At 48.0% G+C, this 24,605-nt stretch overlaps 1 protein-coding gene across 2 annotated transcripts in view; it reads right to left on the bottom strand.

Annotated features, from left to right (window-relative positions):
• MIB1 (MIB E3 ubiquitin protein ligase 1) overlaps positions 1-24,605 on the bottom strand; it is an 863,979-nt gene that overhangs the window by 198,258 nt on the left and 641,116 nt on the right. For both annotated transcript variants that reach the window (XM_069620891.1, XM_069620890.1), the window contains exon 14: positions 9,738-9,824. In XM_069620891.1, the coding sequence (XP_069476992.1) occupies positions 9,738-9,824 (87 nt within the window). The remainder of the gene's footprint in view (positions 1-9,737; positions 9,825-24,605) is intronic.

Here is a 24,605-nt window from a genome sequence, read left to right as displayed (position 1 = left end):
ACTCTCCCTACTGTATAGGTCGCCCATAGGGCCCGACCACGTGGACAATCCGGGCGCCGGATCTTAGGCGCCGAAATCCACAGCCGTAGACGGTTCCCCCGTAGTCTTCATCGAAGATGTAGGTAAAGGCGAAGTGACTTAACGGGGAATAAACCGACAATTCGTTAAAGATAAACAATGTCTCTAGTAAGAGCTCCGCTATAGGGGGCGACCAGTTATCTTGGCGGAAAAAAACAATCTGAGGGACCCCGGCGTGTGAGGGATTTTGGGTACTACACACGTCACGATAGGGATAGTGTTACAGACACGTCTATGCCAACGTCTTCTTTCGGTCCCTGAAAGACGAGATGCAATACTCTGCGCTTATCACTGGATGTCGGACCATATGCACAGCATGTGACTCTAAGCAGATTAACAAGCATCAGAAAACATATACACACTCACCCTTAGGAGAAATAGAAATTCATATGAACCAATTAACAGTTTAGTAGTCAGATGCAGTGAAATAGACAGAAATCTTTAAAATCAACACAAACAGCTTCCCTAATTAGCTAGTGTAACATTAGCCTGGCTCAAGGTTTGAGAGAAGGTTTCTTAGCATAGCAAGTCTTTTAAGTCCAAAAAACGCAACCGTAGCTGAAGGCGGTTCGGAGACGGCTCAAAATCTTGACAAGCAGCAGAACACGAAAAGCTCCTGTCGATTTCTTCCAGTCTCTAGTGTTATAGAAGCAGCAAGTTACCAACTAACAAGGGTGACCTTGTAAAGGACTTGATGTAGGGACACAAACAGTGACTTGAGTCGGAGTTAAGAAGGGGTGACCCTGGACACCTCTAGGTGGACTCCAACGCTCTGGAGCGACTTCTTGGAATCGGCTAAGCAATACCTTTTTCCTTACAGTACGATCGGTTAGAAAAAAAGGTTTGTGCTGGATGCCCCGCAATGTTGCAGCTCTGGACCCGACCTCTGGATTCCTTGGTCTGATGACTGAAGGCAGGATAATGGACGGAATATCTCAGCAGCAGTCTCGAGGGAGGACGTGTGGCACCACTTTCAACAACTTCTTGGTTCATTTGGCACCTTTTCTGCAGCACCAACAAAGGACACGAACGTCCAGTCAATCTTCTTCCCTTCCTGCAGTCCCACACTCTGGTGAGAGGGACCTGGCGAGTTGGATCGGATCTCTGGAATGTACTTATGGATTCAGCAAAGATTTGGATGGATTCAGCCTTTCCATGACGATTCACTCAAAATGGGCAGCAGGTCTGCAGGCATTGGAGTGCCGCAGCTCTGGAAACTCATAGGACCTCAGGAGATGGCACCATTCAAAGTTCATCTAGGGAATGGTCTTTCCCACCAACCAAATTGATTGAGTTGTACCCTTCAGAGCTCCTCTGTCGCATAGAAAACAGGGTAACAGCAGCAGTGGTTGCTTCATGGTGTTGCAAAGGGACTGCAGGCATCTCTGGTCGTCTTCAGTTACTTAAGCTTCCAGTGGTCAACTTGCTTTTCACTCTTGAAGCCTCGCATTTTGTACAGTTCCACCACACACTCCTCTGCAATCGCTCTCAGAATTTTGCAGAAACGGGCATTTGGCTGACCAATCATGACATCCAGACCCCTATGTGAGCAGGTCCTATTCAGGCATTCAGACAAAGGACAGGGGCGGGGGTTGGGGGGGGGGGGGTAGAAAACTCCTCCCCCACTTGCTGCCTGCCCAGACACCTAAGGGTCCCCAGCAACACTGCGAATAAGGAGCCGTGTGCTGCAGTAGTAAAAAGCAGATGCCTTTAAGAGCTATGGAGCAGACAGACTCCATAGTACAGGTAGAATACAAAGAAGAGTTCCGAAAGACAGGGCCCACAAGAATGAATGAGGGAAAAAAGGCTCCGCTCATTCAGGATTTAAAGAAAAAGGTCCAGAAGTCCAGCAAAAAGTGCTAGGGGTCTCACTAGGAGAGGGGATGAAGCATATAAATGATAAATCTTTCTAACATAGAGCTCACCCAGGTACACCAATGGTAAAGATCTGCACCATCCAAACTGGCAGTGGCTATCCAATCATGGATAGCCACTGGCCACAACACCTGCCCAGAAATAGACATTCAATTGCTAGGTTGTGTACTGGGATCAGACAGTCCCAGCCTCCACATCAAGCCTCTAACAAGCAGCAGCTTTCCCTGGAAAAGGGCATTCCCTATATGCATTTCCTGACCTGAAAAGGCAGACAGAAGGCCAAAGAACATGGCCAAATGACGAGCAAAACCCTTGTGGCACTGCCATCTTGGGGTTGGAGACACTTTTAGTAGCCATCTGCAGTAAATGCAAAAGTGCACGAGTAAAAATTATAAAACACAGTAGAATCATATCTGCTGCCACTAACTCATCCTAGGGACATTTTACCCTTATATCCTTCTCTAATAGCTTTTTGGTTAATTTGACAAAATATCATAAGCGAACTTCGGGGTGATGTGTGCAATTCCAACAGTACAAGAAAGGCACTGAGATTGGGCCCTAATTCACAGAAGCATTTTATAACGGCACAACCCCACTGGAAAACGCTCTGTGAATAAAGGCCATAGACTCCAAGTGGTGATAACCAGTTTCCCCAGAAGAATGAGCAAAAGGACCAAGGAAGTAACCGCCAAAGAAGTCAGGAGAGGATTCTAAACGAGGCAAAAAGAAGGGGTATCCCCCATAGAAGTCTAAGGGAGAAAAGCAGCAAAAATAATCTTTCACAACAATGAGAACAAGTTACTTTCTTACCTGGTAACGTTCTTTCGATGGGATGGTCCGACGACATATTCCATATCTATGACAGGTAATGTCCACAGCTGTGCTGCTTCGGAAAATCTTCGGCGTCTGCGTCCTGGGTCGATGACGTCGATGCGCCGTCCCCAGAGGACCTCCTCCGACGGCCAACGTCACCCGATGTGATAAGTAGGACGCACGATGCCCATAGCCTCAGTTGTAGTTTTTTTCCCCCAGAACGTGTGCCACCAGTTTTCTGCCAGTCAGACACAAAAGGCCTTGTGGAACGCAAGCTGCAATCGCAAAAGAAATTCTGCAGCGGGGAAGGTAGGGAGGGAGCGATATGGAATACGTCGTCAGACCATCCCATCGAAAGAACGTTACCAGGTAAGAAAGTAACTTGTTCTTCAAGGGGATTGGGTCCTCCGACGTATTCCATATCTATGACAGACTCCCAAAGCAGTACCAAGCAAGGAGGTGGGAAAAGAATTTAGAACACAAATTTAGCATGCCCAATCAAATTGCGGAATAAAGGACTGCTTACCAAAGGCCAGATCCTGCCCTCGGGTGGAATCGAGGGAGTAGTGACTTACAAAAGTATGTACTGAAGCCCAGGAACACAAATAGGAAAACCCCTTTGCAGGGCAGTAGACGCAGCCACTCCCCTGGTAGAATGGGCCCTCAAGCCAGCCGGAGGGTCGCTACCCGCCAAGCGGTAACACTCGGAGATGGCCAAAATAATCCGACGAGAAAGTTTGTTTCGTCACAGCTTGTCCCAAACACTTTCCAGCGTAACCAATGAAAAGTTGATCGTCCACTCTGACCCGGGACATGCGCGAAATATAAAAGCTCAACGCTCTCCTAGGATCAAGCCTATAGAGCCTCTCCTCTTCCTACCAGGATGTGGAGGAGGATAGAACGCCGGAAGAACAACCTGGCTCAAATGAAATTCCGAAACCACCTTCGGAAGAAAGGAAGGACGAACTCGAAGGACAACCCTGTACTTATGAAACACAGTGAAGGGTGGCTTAACTGAAAGTGCCTGTAACTCACTCACTTTGCGAGCGGAAGTAACCGCAACCAAAAACACAGTTTTCAGAGTTAACAGTCTCAAAGGGCAAGAATGCAAAGGCTCAAACGGAACACCCATAAGAAACTTAACAAGGTTCAAATCCCAACCAGGCACCAGAAAAGGTGACGGAGGAAACACATTAGTGAGCCCTTTCAAAAACTGAGAAATTAAAGGAATCTTAAAATAGGAACATTCTTCGACGAGCGCTTAAATATGGACATCGCCGCCAGGTAACCTTTAATGGTCCCCACTTGCAAGCCCCTGTGGGCCAAGGAAAGCAAAAAAGACAGAACCATGGGAATGTCACACTCCAAAGGATCCACATTCTTAACTCTGCACCAGTCGCAGAACTTTCTCCAACGGCAACGGTACAGAGACTTTGTTGCCGGCCGCCTGGCCGAGAGCAACACCTCCATCACGTCTTCAGGGAGGTCCCAATCCTTATACCTCAACCTTTCAGAAGCCAAGCATGAAGGTTGAGGGATCTGACCTCTGGATGGAGAACCTGACTGCCCCTCCCATGAGAGCAGATCGTCTCGGTAGGGAAGATGACGTGGAGGGCAGATGGACAAGTCGAGAAGGTCCGGGTACCACGTCCTCCGGGCCCACGCCGGAGCAATGAGGATCATCCGGGAACCAAACCTCCGTAACCTCTGCAGTACTTGCGGGATGACGGGGACTGGAGGAAACGCGTACAGCAGTGGGAATGACCACTCCACCACAAACGCGTCTCCTAAGGCTCCTTTTGGAGGAAATTCCCGCGAGCCGAACATTTCGCACTTCCGGTTGACACTGGAGGTGAAGAGATCCACTTGAGGGGTCCCCCAAAGGGCGAAGATCTCCAGGAGAATCTCCTGAGCCAGCTCCCACTCGTGAGAGATTGTGCTCTGCCTGCTCAGAGCGTCCGCTGTCTCGTTGTAGTCTCCGGCCAGATGAACAGCCGAGATCAAAACTTCCTGCTGGATGGCCCAGAACTCGAGCTGCATCGCCTCCCTGAACAGAGGAAGTGACCCTGCCACCCCCCTTTTTGTTGAGGTAGTGCATGGCCACCGTGTTGTCCGTTAGAATCAGGACACTTTCCTCGCACAGTCGGCAGAAAAGCCTTCAGGGCAAGCCTGACGGCCCTCGGCTCCAACAGATTGATATGGAGTCTGGACTCCGACGGAGACCAACAACCGCTGACTGTCAACTCGTTGGCATGAGCTCCCCATCCCGTGAGGGATGCGTCCGTCACGATCGTCACCTCTGGCCAGGGCAGCCAAAATGGGGCCCCCTTCATCAGATTGCCTTCGACAGCCCACCACAGAAGGTCCTGGGCAACCGAGGGCGGTACCTGAACAAGGTCCGACAGCCTGCCGGAGGACTGAGACCACTGGAGCTTGAGTGCCCACTGCAAACATCTCATCCGCAGACGAGCCTCTGGCACCAGAAGAATGCAGGACGCCATGAGGCCGAGCAGTCTCAAGAACTCGGACGCTGGTAGATTCTGGGCAAGTTGAAACTTGTGCACCATCTGCTGAATGTGAAGAGCCCTCACCTGGGGAGGAAAACACTGCCCCAGGGATGTGTCGAGCACTGCTCCGATGTACTGGAGCCGCTGGGTTGGTGTCAAATGGGACTTCTTTAAATTGAGGGAGAAGCCCAGCTTGTGAAGGGAGTGGCAGGTGACGGACAGACGATCCAGGACTTGCTCGGGAGAGCTCCCCCTGATCAACCAATCGTCCAGGTAGGGATAGATGTGAATCCCCTCCCCCCTTTCCTGAGATACGCTGCCACAACCACCATGAGCTTGGTGAAAACCCTCGGGGCGGAGGTCAATCCGAACGGCAGGTCCCGAAACTGAAAATGCGAGTCACCAACCGCGAACCTCAGGTACTTCTTGTGCTTGGGATGGATCGGCACATGGAATGGATCGGCACATGTAAGTAAGCGTCCTTGAGGTCGAGAGACACCAACCAATCCTGAAGTTGAAGGGCCTGGAGGACTTGAGAGAGAGTAACCATCTTGAACTTGTCCTTCCTGAGGAGTTTGTTCAAACCGCGCAAGTCCATGATGGGTCTCAATCCCCCGTCTTTCTTCGAATTAAAAAAATAAGGGGAATACCATCCCTTGTTCCTCTCCGCTACAGGCACCAGTTCTATGGCGCCTTTCTCCAGCAGGGCTTGAATTTCCTGCGCAAGGAGCGGATCCGGACTCTTCAAAGAGAGGTTCCCAGGGGGATTGTCGTGAGGCCTCCACCGAAAGGGAAGACAGTAGCCGTGGGTTATGACCTCCACAACCCACACATCTGAAGTAATGGCACACCACTCTAAAGATGCTGCGCCAGCCTTCCCCCAACCGACGAACCATGGGACCTGGCCTCATGACTGAGTGGTAGCGGCTGCGGCGTTGCCTGAGGGCAAAGAGGCAACTGCCCGAGCGGCCTTGGCACCTAGAGTACCCTGTTTTCCACCTCTGGCACTCTTGCGGTGGCCTCTTTGACTGCTAGCTCTTCTCGCTTTACTGAAGGATGAGTAATAGCGAAAGGAACCTCCCATCCATTGCTGTCCCCTAGGACGAAAAGGCAGAGGTTGTCGAACTGCAGCACCCAACTACTTTGATGCAGCTTTGGAGGTCTGCAACCTCTCAAGGCTCTCATCAGCCTTGCTGCCAAAAAGATGTTCACCGTCAAAGGGCATGTTGAGGAGCCGGGACGGCACATCAGGAGCGAACCCCGAATTCCGCAACCACGCAATCCTGCGTATTACGGTGCTTGCCGCCATGGACCGGCTGACACAATCTGCCATATCCAAACCCGACTGAACGGCCTCACACATGGCATCCTTGCCATCCTGAACCATAGCAAGGAAACCATCCCGTTCGTCCCATTCAGGAATTTGTTCAGCCGCTAATGCAACACAGTTCCACAGTGTGTGTGTGAAACGAGACAAGGCACATATGGAGTTGGCCGCCCGAAGCGCCATACCCCCTGAAGAAAACACTTTCTTCGCCCAGCCGTCAAAACATTTGTCGTCCCTATCCGGAGGGATGGTAGGATACGACGCCTGCTTTGCCGGGGCCGTAGCCGCCTGCACCACCAAACTCTCCGGAGTGGGGTGCCTGGACAAGTAGCAGGGGTCGCTACTGGCTGGATGGTATTTTCGCGACAAAGACTTGCCCACTGCCGGGAGACTCTCCGGAGCAGTCCAAGCCGCTGCCACCCTTCTCTGCAGAGCCATATGAAACGGCAGTACTGGGCCAGTGGGGGGGACCAAGATCAAGGATGTCCGTGAGATCATCCTGAACGAACTCCCCTGGGGGAGCTGACCATCCCAAGTACTCGGTGACCCGAGACACAAGGCGCCGGTATGAAGAATAGGCATGAATGCCAGGCTCCAGCCTACAAAATTCCACCTCCGGAGAGGTGTCCAGTCCACTGGCATCATGCAGTGACTGCCTCAGGTCATCAAGCTGGCTATGGCCCGAGAGAAGCTCATCTGGTACCGTAACCGAAACCAAGCCTTCATCACCCTCTGAAATGTACTCCAGGCGGTGAGAGGAAGACACCTGGGGACCAAAGCTATGCCTGACCTTAGCCAGAGCCTTTCTAGGGGCTAACCCCGTGCCACGGGGCCCCTCGCCTCGAAAGGCCTCGAGGGCGCCGAACGAGTCGGCGCCGAAAGAAACGGCGTCAAGCGAATCGGCGTCAGCTGTAGCGCCGCCGCCAGCGTCGACGGCGTCGACACAGGCCTCGAAGCCGGAGCTCCGAGTGTGTCTCTCGACTGGCTATGGCCCGAGAGAAGCTCATCTGGTACCGTAACCGGAACCAAGCCTTCATCAGAGCCTTCATCACCCTCTGAAATGTACTCCAGGCGGTGAGAGGAAGACACCTGGGGACCAAAGCTATGCCTGACCTTAGCCAGAGCCTTTCTAGGGGCTAGCCCCGTGCCACGGGACCCCTCCGACACCACCGCCTCAAAAAGGCGTCGAGGGTGGCCAACTAGTCGGCGCCAAAATAAACTGCGTCGACTTTGAGCGAATTGGCGTCAGCTGCAGCGCCGCCAGCATCGATGGCGTCGACACAGGCCTCGAAGCCGGCGCGCCGAGGGTGTCTCTCAACGACCTAGGCGCCGACAGCGTCGACTACCCCCTCGGAGGCGGAGCCTCGAGAGAAATCGTCGACGACCTCAGCACCACAGGCGTCGACGTCTTCTTCGAAGACGGCACAGGATCACGCGGTCTCGAGCACATCGAGGACCGGGACCTGGAACGGGCATGGCGAGAACGGCTACCCTTGTCTGAGCAGGACCTTTCCCGCGAGCCGTGCTGACCACCCGAGCCCGAAGGCGTACGATCGGTGTCTCTCGACCGGTGCCGACCGACCCCACTCTGAGGCGCGGACGGACCGGTGCCCTGCGATTCAAGCATCGCTAACATCTGCTTCCCGAAGGAAGCCCATTCCTCCGGTTTCGCTTGCATGGTGGGATAAGTGACACGCCGAGGGGCGGAGTCCTCGGAAGAGGACGGGGAAGGCGACCGATGCCAGCGCTTCCTGGAATGCCTCGAAGAGGCGGAGGAGTGGCGAGACCAACTCCTGGAAGGAGACCCACTGGACCTCCGACGATGACGCGGAGAGTCGCCTCTCGAGTCATCCGTCGAAAGCCCCGTAGACCTCGACTTCTGGGGCTTAGACACCCGACCTAACGACAGCTTCTTGCATTCCCGCAAGGCCTTGGCCGTGAGCGACTGGCAGTCGACACAGTCGTCCGTATCATGGGCCTCCACGAGGCACCAGAGGCAGGTGTCGTGCGAGTCCGTGACCGACATCTTGGACCCACAGTCCCCGCATTTCTTGAAGCCCGGACACAGGGTTGAAGACGAAGTAGACATCGCCACAAACGGGTCCTCACAAAAACTGAACGGGTTCAACGAACCTAGAAGAATACAGCAAACTCCAAAGAGTCGAGGCGTACTGAGATTCACGAAGCGAACACGTTCACGGAAAAAACGGAACGGAGGCTACGGGCGTCGTGCGTCCTACTTATCACATCGGGTGACGTCGGCCGTCGGAAGAGGTCCTCAGGGATGGCGCATCGACGTCATCGACGCAGACGCCGAAGATTTTCCGAAGCAGCACAGCTGTGGACATTACCTGTCATAGATATGGAATACGTCGGAGGACCCAATCCCACCGAACTACAAAATACTATTCAATATACAGCAACCGATACCCTAAATATAAAGCAAATAAACTTTATCAAACAGAAAATTCACACGCAGAATACACCACCACATGCATCCCGTGTGAATGTATATTTAATTGGCAAGTTAAAGATGTAATCTCCTAGAAATAGCATGCTACATAAAGAGTTCAATGTCCTATACCTGCATTTTAAAGACAGAAAACAAGACAGATCTTTTCTGCTGTTTGTGTGTCGGCTTTAAAATGCTAAAATATGACCCCCCTCCTACCCCCTCTTGCAAGGTGATCCCTTCACGCTTGTTTTTTTCTTAATCAAACCCCCCTTTTCCCCCACCCACCACGTCCATTCCAGCACAACACACATGCACATGCACACACACACACACACAAACACACCCTCCCCCACTAAAACAAACGCACTTACCCGTTTCTGCCGTATGTCTTCCGGCCTGGCCCTGCCCGTCAGCCCCTGCGTGTAATCGTGTGCGGTAGGGGCTGACAGTTCGATTCATAAAGACTGCTCTGTGCAGTCACAGAGTGGTCTTTCTAATTCTAAATCGATCCGTGTTTTTCTTCGTTTTACAGAATTAAGTTATTTTGCCCCAATACCACAAACTGATTCACCACCTAATAGAAATCTTGAAGAGGATCATTCTTTGTACTCATTAGTGGACATTTTTTGTGCTCTAAATGTGGATTGCAGTTTCCAAGTTAATTGTATAAAAGAAATCTTACTCTAACTATCTGTGTATGCTGGCGTTCAACAGCAAGATGCAGCGCGGTCTGTTGGTTAACATTCTGGATATCCAAATTAGCACTTCCCTGAAAAACAAAAACTTTAATTAAGGAATCAGTTTAAAATTTGAATGAAATTAAAACCAAGCAACATTCAATTCAAAACATCTAGGACTTTGTAAAAGAGCAGCAATCATTTCCAACCTACTGTTTTACTGGGAAAGATGCATTGGCATCTTACAGGTAAACTAGCCTAACTTAGGGATGTGGGAAACACAATTAGGTTTAAAGAACTTAGTTAACCAATGCTAAAATATGCCATAGATACTTTGTTCCAATGATAACTTATAACATTGACACAGTTGTACAAGCTGTTTGGGGAGTTTTCCTAAGGTCCTACAGGCAGTAAGACTTTAGTAAGCTATCACAGTGGTTTGTAGATCCAACTCTTAGTATCAGTCTGTACTAGCTCAGGACCTTGGTAGAGTGGCAGAGCAGTCAGGCTTATCTTAAGAGGGAGATGTGAGCTGTAGGTAAGTACAATGAATCTTAGCTAGACAGGCACAACAAAGAAGCACTTGCACATATAGTTATATAACAAGTATATATTATATATTCACACCAGAATCACCTTAAATACTTCAGACGTTTATACTAGAACACTTAGGATACTTCATAATACACTTCAAAAGGCACTTTCACGTTTATGTTTGTTCACAGTTACATTTGTAGCAACGTTAGAAAGGGAAAAGACCATTATTGTATTATCGGTTTTTGCGCACTCGTGTGGTTTTCAACGGTTTATACGGTAGTAAGTTTAATCTGCACTTAAGTCACTTAAAGGGAGGAAAATGGTTAGTTAGTGCAACATAAGCTTAGTTCAAGGTTCTATAGATGGTTTCTTCGCCTAGTAATGTGGGATATATTGACCCACTCAACGCATTGCCCCACATCACTGTGCTGCATTGGTACTAGAAACGGCAAAATGGCCACGCTGGCTCCTGTGTGCGCCAGGACCTCCAAATTGCATTTTGACAACCACCAAAATAAATTGCTGCATCACCCTGCCACACATTTCAGGTGGGGTGAAACAAGGGACACACTGCAGGAGCGTGACAGTGTCCCTCTGAAACATATACAGGGAAGTAAGTGAAACTAGGCAACATTGCCTTGCTGAAACCTCCCAAAATTCCCTTTAAAATGACACCTTTTTCAACCTTTAAGAGTGTGGTTTGGCGCTAAACTCATCCAGACCTTATGAAACCACTGTGAAAAAGGCTTGGCAATGCCCATGATCATCCATTGTATCTCAGCAAAACCGGGCCCAATTCCTGAATGATAGCCCCTGTCAAAAGTAACTTTGAAAAAGTAACCAAGAACTCTGCTTTTACTTGCACAGGAAAGTGCATGTGTTTCTCCACAATGTATCAAATATTAGCTGTCTTCAAAAGAACTTTAACTATCTGAGTCTGGTAAGTTTCATATACCAGTGTTTAGATAAAACTCATGCATTCAAAGAAAAATGACTTTAGCTGCAAGGACATTGTGGAAATCGAGTGAGCTGCCCAAAAGTGTATTAAAGAAATGTCAGGCTGTACCACGTGTAAAAAAACGGACCTTTGCAAAACTACAGAAAAAAATAGTCTATTTAAAAAGTAAATTACTGAATGAAAGCTTGCATTACCTAGCAATGGGAAAGGTTTGTTGCTGTTGAGACTGTATAACATGGATTATTTAATGCAATAGGCTTGCTTCAATTCTGGATTTAAGAGCATAAATGAAGGCTTTTTAAAACCAGGGTGCTGGAGTTGCAAGTTGAAAAATAGATTTTCTGCTTGGAGGATCTGAGTCTCGCTCTCTCTCGCTCCTGGCAACTCCCTGATAATTACAGGGTGGGACAGACTTATCCCTATTGAGCCCACGGACAATGGAGCTCCCAGGGTAAGGAAGTGTGAAGGGCAATAAAACCTTCAGTTAAGAGAGAGGCGCCCCCCCCCCCATCCTGCTTGGAAGAAACTGCCAGTTGGTGTCAGCCGGGAAGAAAAAAATGACAGACAATGACTCCCATTTGTCTTAAGACTATCTTATAAAGAACTTTAAAAAGACTTGTATCTCAGCTGTCAAAATTGGTAAAAATGTGGAAATGTTCACAGCGTAAAAGTGGAATTGTGGGCTGCGTTTGAAACCTTGGTAGAATGTTGTGACACACTCTGGACAGAAATGGTGATATATGTTGTATTACCAGAAAAGCATCCATGTTGCAAATGTCAAATTTTGTACATACATCCCTGAGGACAATTCACATCAATGTATAAAATTAGGGAATTGTGGGCCAAATCTTTAATGTGTAAAATTACCAAAATGTTTCAGAAATGTGAAACAAGGTTGCACAGACTGGAGGTTTGGCCGAATCCGTGCTGCACAAAATAGGTAACCTGTGTATCTGAGTTACTAAGAGGTTGCAACTGCATAAATATCTGTTTGTGGCAAAATTAGATTTTCAGTAAAGTAAATGTGGGAGTGTCTAGATACTATAAAAACTACCTCACAAATATGACGCTTTACTGATATCCAACCAATTGTGAGCAAGGCAGAGACTATGCCCTTGCCCAATACTATTGTTAGGGACATGGGTAGTGAATCCTGCCCCTGTCATACTGAAATGATGTCATCTGGCATTATAAATAAGGACCCTTGACTAGCACTCAGGACACACCAATTCCGGACTGATTCCCGATTTCCTGCCCGGCGTCCTGTCTGTTCCAGTCTTCTTGCAATTATTCATCTAGAATCTTATCCCAACCACAAGGCCAAACCTTGCTGATCCTGCTTCAGCTAGGCCTCAATTTTAGATGAATCCAATAACCAAAGAGAAGCTGTGGTGTTTTGGGAAATCATCCTGAATTTAACCTGGCTTGCTGCTCACTAAATGCAAACTTGTCATCCAGCTGATCTGTAGTATCCAGTAACCAGAAGTGCTATCCGGTATCCAGTCCATGCCTGCTGATTTTGTCCGGCTGCCCTGTGTTAGACCAGATCTGTGTGGTGATCCAGAGCGCCGACTGTCCAAAATCCAAACTAAGTGGACTGTGAGCATCAATAGGAACCATAGAAAACCATAGCATACCTTGCCTTGTCTTGTCCTATCCTCACCTTAACTTGTAACATTGTCAGAATCCTTATTGCAACCCGGTCATTGATTTCTAGTGCAAGCGCCATTTATTTAGTAATTCTTGTAATTTAAATCCTAAACCATCAATCCTATTTCGAGTGATTGGACTGGTTCCGCCAGGGCGGGCGCTGGGGAACTGCGGTTGAATTCTTGAATCAACCCTAGAGCTTACTGTGACACTCTTTGGTATTCTAGCCTGAATGCTCTAGTATAGAGTAAAACTGTTCTTGTCCAAACTGAATTTCATTTCTGTTTTCACTCCCCGATTTTTCTAAAAACGCCTCTTATTCTACATTGCATATCTCCCTCAGTTGAATAGCTAGAGACTTAATTTCACCTCCTGATTGTACCCAAGATATATAGCTACACCCCAACTAAAAAACCGCACTCCAAATCAGTTCTCAAAAACAGTTTGGTTAATTTCAGGTGGGAATGAGCATTTTTTTACATGTGTTATTTTTACTATCAATTGTTTTAAACCTTCCATTCATTTTCGAATTGTATGCTTTTGCTCAATCTATTGCTTATGATTGCCTGTAACTTACCAATGTGGCTCCCGTAGAGAATTGTACCCATTTAAGGATTTTTGCTCACATTCATCGTTTTATTCAGCCATTTCTGAATGTCATTTTAACATTGCAAGGGTTTCAAATCCGTTTTTCTCTCTTGTTTGGGGAGGGAAGGTTGGATTCAAATTTTGTTTCTTGTTCCTCATTCCCGATGACCTGCTGCTTCCTTATATCTATTTAGAATTGATTATTTGTGGGTTGAGGACTATTGCAGGAGGAAATCCTAACTTCAGTGCTATCGTTCTAAAAATTAAAAAGTGTCTATTCCCTGGTGTTTTCTGTGTTGCTAAAGGGTTAATTTAAGTGCCATACCTACATTCCTATTGTTATTGTAACCACATTGATGATTGCTGCCCCATATATTAAAAAGTATGATTTCCTTGAATTTTAAATAAATAAATATTACCTTTACCAACCAGCGTAGTTCCTGGTCCACTGTGACCCGGGGTATTTGAAAAAGGGGTGCAATAGGAGTAGTGTATCTCTCAAATATTGAACCTACATATATAACAAAATAAGCATTTCAGATGTGCGCTGCATACTAGGTTGAGACCAGGGTGTATCGCTGAATTGAAATAGTTACAGTAAGTCTTTTAAGTCCAAAAACGCAACCCTAGCAAAAGGCATTTCGGAGAGGACTTGAAGTCTTAACAAGCAGCGAATTACGAAGAGTTCTGTGGATTTCTTCCAGTGTATAGAGTTATTGAAGCAGCCATTTAACAAATAACGAGGGAGACCTTCAGAAGGACTCGAAATTGGACACCAGCAGCAGCTTGGATCTAGGGTAAGAGGTGGTTGCCCTGGACACCTCTACATGAACTCCAACGCTCTACAGTGACTTATTGGAATCAGGTAAGCTCTGCGATGTTGCAGCTCTGGACCAGACCTCTGCATTCCTTGGTCTGGTGACTGAAGGCAGGACAATGGACGGGATCTCTCAGCAGCAGTCTCGAGGGAGGACCTGTGGCACCACTTTCGCAACTTCTTGGTTCACTCTGCGGTTTCAGAACCTTTTCTGCAGCACCAACTAAGGACACGGATTGCCCGGTCAATCTCTTTGCTTCCTGCAGTCCCACACTCTGGTGATGGGGTCTGGGCGAGTTGGATTAAATCTCTGGAGTGTCCTTTCGGGTTCAGCAAAGATTTGGATGAAATGGCTTGAAATGAGCAGCAGGTCTCCTGGTACTGGGGTTCAGTAGCTCTGGAAGCTCCTACGCCCTCCGGAGATGGCTTGTTTCAAAGTTTGTCGTGGGACTGGTTGTTCCCACCAGCCAAAGGCAAGGAGTCGTCCTCTTAGGAGCTCCTCTGTCACATAGAAAACAGGGTCAGGACAGCAGTGGTCGCTTCACGGCATTGCAAAGGGTCTGCAGGCGTCTCTGGTCGTCTTCTTCGGTTTCCAGCCATCGACTTGCTTTTCACTCCAGAAGTTTCAACTTTTATACAGTTCCAGCACCCACTGCTCTGCAATCTTTCTCAGCATTTTACAGAAAGAGGCGTTTGGCTGTCCAATCAGGACAACCAGACCCCCTGTGGGAGCTGGACCTATTCATGCACTCTGGCAGACAAAGAATAAGGCCGTGGAAAACTCCTCACCTACTTACTGCCTGCACAGACACTCTGGAGCCTAGGAGGGGATACCCAGGGGTTCCTGCCAAAGGCAAAACACACACACTGACCTCCCCCTCCCAGAATCTTATCCCAACCACAAGGCCAAACCTTGCTGATCCTGCTTCAGCTAGGCCTCAATTTTAGATGAATCCAATAACCAAAGAGAAGCTGTGGTGTTTTGGGAAATCATCCTGAATTTAACCTGGCTTGCTGCTCACTAAATGCAAACTTGTCATCCAGCTGATCTGTAGTATCCAGTAACCAGAAGTGCTATCCGGTATCCAGTCCATGCCTGCTGATTTTGTCCGGCTGCCCTGTGTTAGACCAGATCTGTGTGGTGATCCAGAGCGCCGACTGTCCAAAATCCAAACTAAGTGGACTGTGAGCATCAATAGGAACCATAGAAAACCATAGCATACCTTGCCTTGTCTTGTCCTATCCTCACCTTAACTTGTAACATTGTCAGAATCCTTATTGCAACCCGGTCATTGATTTCTAGTGCAAGCGCCATTTATTTAGTAATTCTTGTAATTTAAATCCTAAACCATCAATCCTATTTCGAGTGATTGGACTGGTTCCGCCAGGGCGGGCGCTGGGGAACTGCGGTTGAATTCTTGAATCAACCCTAGAGCTTACTGTGACACTCTTTGGTATTCTAGCCTGAATGCTCTAGTATAGAGTAAAACTGTTCTTGTCCAAACTGAATTTCATTTCTGTTTTCACTCCCCGATTTTTCTAAAAACGCCTCTTATTCTACATTGCATATCTCCCTCAGTTGAATAGCTAGAGACTTAATTTCACCTCCTGATTGTACCCAAGATATATAGCTACACCCCAACTAAAAAACCGCACTCCAAATCAGTTCTCAAAAACAGTTTGGTTAATTTCAGGTGGGAATGAGCATTTTTTTACATGTGTTATTTTTACTATCAATTGTTTTAAACCTTCCATTCATTTTCGAATTGTATGCTTTTGCTCAATCTATTGCTTATGATTGCCTGTAACTTACCAATGTGGCTCCCGTAGAGAATTGTACCCATTTAAGGATTTTTGCTCACATTCATCGTTTTATTCAGCCATTTCTGAATGTCATTTTAACATTGCAAGGGTTTCAAATCCGTTTTTCTCTCTTGTTTGGGGAGGGAAGGTTGGATTCAAATTTTGTTTCTTGTTCCTCATTCCCGATGACCTGCTGCTTCCTTATATCTATTTAGAATTGATTATTTGTGGGTTGAGGACTATTGCAGGAGGAAATCCTAACTTCAGTGCTATCGTTCTAAAAATTAAAAAGTGTCTATTCCCTGGTGTTTTCTGTGTTGCTAAAGGGTTAATTTAAGTGCCATACCTACATTCCTATTGTTATTGTAACCACATTGATGATTGCTGCCCCATATATTAAAAAGTATGATTTCCTTGAATTTTAAATAAATAAATATTACCTTTACCAACCAGCGTAGTTCCTGGTCCACTGTGACCCGGGGTATTTGAAAAAGGGGTGCAATAGGAGTAGTGTATCTCTCAAATATTGAACCTACATATATAACAAAATAAGCATTTCAGATGTGCGCTGCATACTAGGTTGAGACCAGGGTGTATCGCTGGATTGAAATAGTTACAGTAAGTCTTTTAAGTCCAAAAACGCAACCCTAGCAAAAGGCATTTCGGAGAGGACTTGAAGTCTTAACAAGCAGCGAATTACGAAGAGTTCTGTGGATTTCTTCCAGTGTATAGAGTTATTGAAGCAGCCATTTAACAAATAACGAGGGAGACCTTCAGAAGGACTCGAAATTGGACACCAGCAGCAGCTTGGATCTAGGGTAAGAGGTGGTTGCCCTGGACACCTCTACATGAACTCCAACGCTCTACAGTGACTTATTGGAATCAGGTAAGCTCTGCGATGTTGCAGCTCTGGACCAGACCTCTGCATTCCTTGGTCTGGTGACTGAAGGCAGGACAATGGACGGGATCTCTCAGCAGCAGTCTCGAGGGAGGACCTGTGGCACCACTTTCGCAACTTCTTGGTTCACTCTGCGGTTTCAGAACCTTTTCTGCAGCACCAACTAAGGACACGGATTGCCCGGTCAATCTCTTTGCTTCCTGCAGTCCCACACTCTGGTGATGGGGTCTGGGCGAGTTGGATTAAATCTCTGGAGTGTCCTTTCGGGTTCAGCAAAGATTTGGATGAAATGGCTTGAAATGAGCAGCAGGTCTCCTGGTACTGGGGTTCAGTAGCTCTGGAAGCTCCTACGCCCTCCGGAGATGGCTTGTTTCAAAGTTTGTCGTGGGACTGGTTGTTCCCACCAGCCAAAGGCAAGGAGTCATCCTCTTAGGAGCTCCTCTGTCACATAGAAAACAGGGTCAGGACAGCAGTGGTCGCTTCACGGCATTGCAAAGGGTCTGCAGGCGTCTCTGGTCGTCTTCTTCGGTTTCCAGCCATCGACTTGCTTTTCACTCCAGAAGTTTCAACTTTTATACAGTTCCAGCACCCACTGCTCTGCAATCTTTCTCAGCATTTTACAGAAAGAGGCGTTTGGCTGTCCAATCAGGACAACCAGACCCCCTGTGGGAGCTGGACCTATTCATGCACTCTGGCAGACAAAGAATAAGGCCGTGGAAAACTCCTCACCTACTTACTGCCTGCACAGACACTCTGGAGCCTAGGAGGGGATACCCAGGGGTTCCTGCCAAAGGCAAAACACACACACTGACCTCCCCCTCCCAGAATGGTAGAAGGGCTAACAAAAACAACCAACCACCAAGCTAGTAATGGCAAAAAAAGAAGGGAAGCCCCAAGTTGGTACTTGGGTAGCCCTATTGTGCACTACCGGGGCTATTGACATAGCCAGCGGTATAAAAAATACACAATAGTCGGTACAACACATCCACTGCCACCACTAAAAAGTCAAAGGAGCAGAGAGAAGGGGGATACTAGGTATCCCTTTGGCACTCCACTGAAGGTGATGTGTGCCAATCTCTCAGACTATAGAGTTTTGGGAGAGATACCAAGTATCCTTAAGAAGAAGTTACTTCTTACCTTGTAACGTTGTTTCAATGGGATGTTCCTCCGACGTATTCCTTATCTTAGATATCTCTTTCCAGCTTTGCTGGCCTCGGAAATGTTTTCTCTCTAGAGGGCTCTGCGCGTAGACGTCCCTCGGCAGCCGCCGTATCGACGTCGACGTCATCCTGCCTATAAAGGCCGCGCGCAGCGTCGTTGCTCAGTTCCGTTTTGCAGCCCACAATAATTCTTTCTGGACTAGACTAATCACCCTGAAGGAGCGTAAGCTGCAACAACAAGGGAAGTAGTACTGAGGGGATGGATGGGAGGGTCGATAAGGAATACGTCGGAGGAACATCCCATCGAAAGAACGTTACAAGGTAAGAAGTAACTTGTTCTTCGCAGGGATTGTGTCCTCCGACGTATTCCTTATCTTAGATAGGCTCCCATAGCAGTATTCTGTTATTGGAGGTGGGAGTACTGACTTCATGCTTCCTCTTATTGATGAATAGAGTGCAATACTGCCCTTCCAAACCTAGTTTCCTGACCGGAGGAGGAATCCAAGTTGTAAAACCGTGTAAAGGTATGGACGGACGACCATGTGGCAGCCGCACATATGTCTCGAACCGGCACTCCTCTTGAGGGCCGATGAAGCTGCGATACCTCTGGTCGAATGAGCCCTAAGATTTTCAGGGGGCTCTTTTCCTGCCAGTTTATAACATTCCAAAATGGCTAAAATAATCCATCTGGAAATGGTCTGCTTAGTTATCGGTAGTCCCAGCTTGTGACCTGCATAGCCTACAAACAGGTGGTCTGCTTGTCTTATCCTAGCCAGTCTACTAATGTGAAAACTTAAAGCCCTTCTTGGGTCCAGCCTGTGTAACCTCTCTTCCTCTTTCCCCGGATGGGGAGGAGGATAGAAAGATGGAAGGGCAATCTTCTGTGTGATATGAAATTCAGAAACCACCTTTGGGAGGAAATTAGGCTTCACTTGCAGGACAACTTTGTCTTTGTGAAAGATTGTATGAGGGGGTTTACAAGAAAGAGCTTGTAACTCGCTCACCCTTCTAGCAGATGTAAGTGCTACTAATAAAACAGTCTTAAGGGTAAGAAACCTTAACGAACAAGAGTGGAGTGGTTCGAAAGGTGAGCCCATCAGGAAAATTAGGACTAAATTTAAATCCCATAGGGGAACCTGGAATGGTCTTGGGGGATAAACGTTAGTTAACCTCTTTAGAAACTGTATTACCAAGGGTAACTTGAAATAGGATGGTTCTTCCGCAGTGCGCTTAAAGATGGATAGCGCTGCGAGATAGCCCTTGATAGTGCCAACTTGAAGGCCTGAATTTGCCAAGTAGAGTAGAAAGGATAACACTGTTGGTGTACCACATGAAAAGGGCTCGATATTCTCTTCTCTACACCAGCTGCAAAATCTGTTCCAACGGCAGCGGTATAATGATTTTGTTGCTGGCCTTCTTGCCTAAAGCAACACCTCCATAACGTCATCAGGGAGGTCCCAATCCTTGTACCTCAGCCTTTCAGAAGCCAAGCGTGAAGGTTGAGGGTTTTGATGTCTGGATGGAGAACCTGACCTCCCTTCTGTGAGAGCAGATTCTCTCTGAGTGGAAGTCGAATTGGAGGGCAGATGGACAAGTCTAGAAGGTCCAGGTACCACGTTCTCCTGGCCCAATCGAGGGCAATTAGGATCATGGTCTTCCGGAATCTTCTCAACCTCCTGATCATTTGAGGAATGACAGGGACTGGTGGAAACGCGTACAGGAGTGGAAACTCCCAGTCCACTACGAACGCGTCTCCCAGAGCTCCTCTCGGGGGAAATTCCCTTGAACAGAACAGATCGCACTTTCTGTTGGTGCTTGTGGCGAACAGATCCACCTGAGGGGTTCCCCAAAGGGCGAAGATCTCTTGAAGGACTTCCTGAGCTAGTTCCCACTCGTGGGAGACTGTGCTCTGCCTGCTCAGAGCATCCGCTGTCAAGTTCTTCTCTCCGGCTAGGTGAACTGCCGATAGAGAGATTCCTTCTTGGATTGCCCAAAACCAGAGCTGCATCGCCTCTCTGCACAGTGGTAGTGATCCCACGCCTCCTCTTTTGTTGAGGTAATGCATGGCCACTGTGTTGTCCGTCATTATCAGGACATTCTTTCCTTGTACAGATGGCAGAAAAACCTTCAGCGCAAGTCTGATGGCCCTCAGCTCTAACAGGTTGATATGTATTCTGGACTCCGATGGAGACCAATGACCGCTGATCGTCAAGTCGTTGGCGTGGGCTCCCCACCCCGTAAGTGAGGCATCCGTGACTACTGTTATCTCCGGCCAAGGTTTCCAAAACTGCTCTTCTTTCAGAATGTTCTCCTGACAGGCCCGCCACTGAAGGTCTCGAGCCACCCTGTCGGGAACCTGAAGAAGATCTGTCATTCTCCCTGAGAATTGTGACCACCGAGTTCTCAGTGCCCACTGGAGAGATCTCATTCTCAGGCGAGCCTCTGGCACTAGGAAAATGCAGGATGCCATGAGGCCTAGCAACCTCAAAAAGTCGAAGGCTGGGAGAAGTTGGGCATTTTGAAACTTGGTGACCATCTGTAGAATATCTTGAGCCCGCACCTCTGGTGGCGAGGCTTTTCCCAGGGAAGTGTCCAGGATCGCTCCGATGAACTGGAGTCTCTGCGATGGTATCATTTGTGACTTCTTTAAATTGAGGGAGAAGCCCAGCCTGTGAAGGGAGTGACAAACATAATCTAGCTGGATCTGAGCTTGTTCCGAAGATACAGCTCTGATCAACCAATCGTCCAGGTAGGGATAGATGTGAATCCCTTCCCTCCTTAGACTTGTAGCCACTACCGACATTAACTTGGTGAAGACCCTTGGGGCGGAGGTCAGCCCAAATGGCAGAACTCGAAATTGATAAGAGAGTTGCCCATTGCGAACCTCAGGTATTTCCTGTGTTTGAGATGGATTGGCACATGGAAATAAGCGTCCTGAAGGTCCAGAGATACCAACCAGTCCTGGAACTGAAGGGCCTGAAAGATCTGAGAGAGAGTTACCATCTTGAATTTGTTTTTCCTGAGGAATTTGTTCAATTCCCGCAAGTCCAAGATGGGTCTCAGTCCTCCGTCTTTCTTTGGTATGAGAAAGTAAGGGGATTACCAGCCCTTGTTCCTCTCCGCTACAGGTACCGGTTCTATGGCACCTTTCTCTAGCAGGTCTACAATTTCCTGCAAGAGGAGCGGATCTGGAGCTTTTTGAGAGCTGATCCCCGGTGGATGACTCTGAGGTATGCGTAGGAGAGGCAGGTAGTAACCTTGTGCAACTGTCTCCAATGCCCAAGCATCTGACGTGATAGCCTGCCATTCCGCCAGATGTTGAGTTAACCTGCCTCCTACAGATGTCTTGTGAGGGAAGTCCTCAGAGTGGTTTAGGGGCGGCTGATGCAGATGGTAAAGAGGCACCTGCTGTGGCTGCGGCTTTTGAATATCTACCCCATCCACCTCGGGTAGTTCTTTGTCCCCTTTGAGCCGGTCGTCCTCTACCTCTTCCGAATGCGGAGTAGAAGCGAAAAGACTTGCCTCTCGCAGAAGTTCCTGTGGGACGAAAAGGTGTCTGACGGATTGCAACACCTAGGGATTTTGCTGCTGCCTTTAATGTTTGCAGTTTTTCTAAACTGTCATCCGCCTTTTTCCCAAACAAAGAAGAGCCATCAAATGGCATGTTCAAGAGCCTGGCTTGCACATCTGGGACAAAACCAGACTTTCTCAACCAAGCAAATCTCCTGGTTGTTGTACTTGCCCCCATTGCTCTGCTGATACTGTCAGCCGAGTCAATGCCCGTCTGGAGGGATTCGCACATAGCGTCTTTACCGTCCCTTATGATATTTAGGAACGCCTCCCTTTCTTCTCCCTCCGAGATGCAGTCAGCCGCTGTAGAAACACACTCCCAAAGTGTATGGCTAAATCTAGCAAGGGTGCAAGTAGCATTAATAGATTTTAACGCCATGCTACATTCCGAAAAGACTTTCTTAGCCATAGCATCGTATTCTTTTATCGTCCCTGTCCTGTGGGACGGTAGGGTAAGCAGTCTTGATGTCAGTAGAAGATGCTGCCTGTACCACCAGACTTTCTGGGGATGGGCGTTTGGACAAAAACTCTGGGTCTGCAGAAGATACCCTGTATTTAGCAGACAGTTTTTTATTTACTGCCGGGACGACATCTGGGGTTTCCCAGTTCGTCATTATTTTTCTTTGAAGAGCTTTATGAAAAGGTACTACAGGATCCTCCTGTGGACCTTTATCAAGAATATCCGTGAGGTCATCCTGTTGGAAAGCCGGTGAAGGTGTTGACCACCCCATAAATTCTGTAATCCTGGCCATTAAGGCTCTATAAGGGGTTTCAGCATGCTCCCCCGGGTCTGGCCTAGCAAACTCCACCTCTGGGGAAGTGTCTAAACCACTTGCCTCATGTAAGGAATCATGGAGTTCCTTTAATCTGCGTTCCTCTGAGGATAGCTCCTCTTGAACTGGGGTTGCAGATCCCTGCAACTCAAATGGCTCTTCTTGATCAGACAGTTCTCCCTCTTCCATAATTGAAGACATTGTTCTCAATTGGTCTGAGCTCACAAAGGGTGTGAAACCCATCTCCAAGGCAGAGGGTGCCAAACTTGTCGTAATCAGCCTCGAAAACGTCGATGTCGTCAACGCCGGCGTCGAAGGCTTTGAAAGTGGCGTCAAAAACAAAGGTGGAGGCCTCGATAGAATCGGAATTCTGCTCGAGGATATCGACAATCTCGATGACATCGAAGACCTGGGAATAGCCACTGGGTGCGCCGCAACCGTGACTTTCCTTGGCGTCGACACCGGTGTTGAGGATGGCGTCAAGTCGACAGACCCGTGTGTCGAAGGTCCCTTCGACAACGGCGTCGAAGACACTGACCTCGGCGTCGCCGGAACCTTCGAAGAAGGATTCGAGGTCTTTGCTTTACTCGAGCGTTCGTGACGCGCTCGAGAAGCTTCCTTCGCCGGGTGCTGCGACCTGCGGCGTTTTGGACCTTCGCTCTCGGCAGTCTTCGAGGGGGTCGAGGTCGCTTTCTCGAAGACGCTCATCATATTTTTCCGAAATTCCTCCCATTCAGCCCGGGAACTATGCTTCGCGGCGCAAGGGATTCTCTTAGGTGAAACAGAGGAAGAGGAGGACGAAGAAGGGGATCTTCGGCGTCTCCTTTTCGAGTGCTTCGATCTCGAAGAATGATGGGACCCGCTTCGAGACCTGGAGCGCGAATGGCGACGAGGAGAGGAATGTCTCGACTTCGTCGAGGAAGAAGAAGCTTTAGAAGTCTTACCTTTTTCCAGCTTCCCCCTACGCTCCTTCAGGGCTTTAGCTGTCATGGACATACAGTCCTCACACTCCGAACAATGGTGTTCAGCTCCCAAACACCACAGACAGACCCTGTGAGGGTCCGTTAGCGACATCTTTTTTCCACAGTCTCAGCATTTTTTAAATCCGGACCGAGGGGTCATCGGTTCAGACGAGGAAGCCATCGAGTATGGATCGAATATCTCGAGGAAAACGGAATAATACATCTACGAAACTGAGCAACGATATTCCGAGGCACTGAGTAAGCGCAGAAAAACGGAACTGAGCAACGGACGCTGTGCGCTGCCTTCATAGGTAGGATGACGTTGACGTCGATACGGCGGCTGTCGAGGGACATCGACTCGGCGGACGTCGACGCGCAGCGCCCTCTAGAGAGAAAAAAATTCCGAGGCCAGCAAAGCTGGAAAGAGATATCTAAGATACGGAATACGTCGGAGGACACAATCCCTTCGAACTGTAGTTACTTGAGGATATAGAAAAAGTATTTCAAAGGAGGACTCCAAGGGTCCCCAGCAACACTGCCAATAAGGAGCTGTGTGTTGCAGTAGTAAAAACACAGATGCCTTTTAAAAGCTATGGAGCAGACAGACTCCATAGTACAGGTAGAATACAAAGAATAGAGTTCCAAAAGACAGAGCACATTAGAATGAATGAGAGGAAAAAGGCTACACTCATTCAGGATTGAAAGAAAAAGGTCCAGAAGCCCAGCAAAAGTGCTGGGGGTGTCACTAGGAGAGGGGATGAAACATACAAATGATAAATCTCCCTAACACAAGCCTCTGGAGACAGGTGCACAACTAAGGTTCAACTAGTCAAGACATTCATGGAAAATACACCACAATGATCTACTACAACATACACACATTTATATAGACCTTGTAGTTGCATACATACCTTAGTAAACAAAACAGTATAAAATACCTAGTGTATTATAAAAACACATGTTAAAGACACATCCCATTCCAACTATATAGTATTAGGTCCTGTAAGAAAGGCATGTTATCAACAGTAAGGCAGACAAGTGACCACAGTTCAAGGGCGTTTATTGAACTTTATCAAACCCTTTTTTGAACGCTCATCTAATCCTAAATCTACAGATGGGAGCAAGCTACAACCATCAAATAATAAGGCAGTCCTAGT

The sequence above is a fragment of the Ambystoma mexicanum genome, chromosome 5q (assembly GCF_040938575.1).
Source record: "Ambystoma mexicanum isolate Mex_15411 chromosome 5q, UKY_AmexF1_1, whole genome shotgun sequence".
NCBI classification, from domain to species: domain Eukaryota; kingdom Metazoa; phylum Chordata; class Amphibia; order Caudata; family Ambystomatidae; genus Ambystoma; species Ambystoma mexicanum.
Note: the sequence above shows the minus strand (reverse complement) of the source record. Positions and strands in the feature narration are given on the sequence as shown.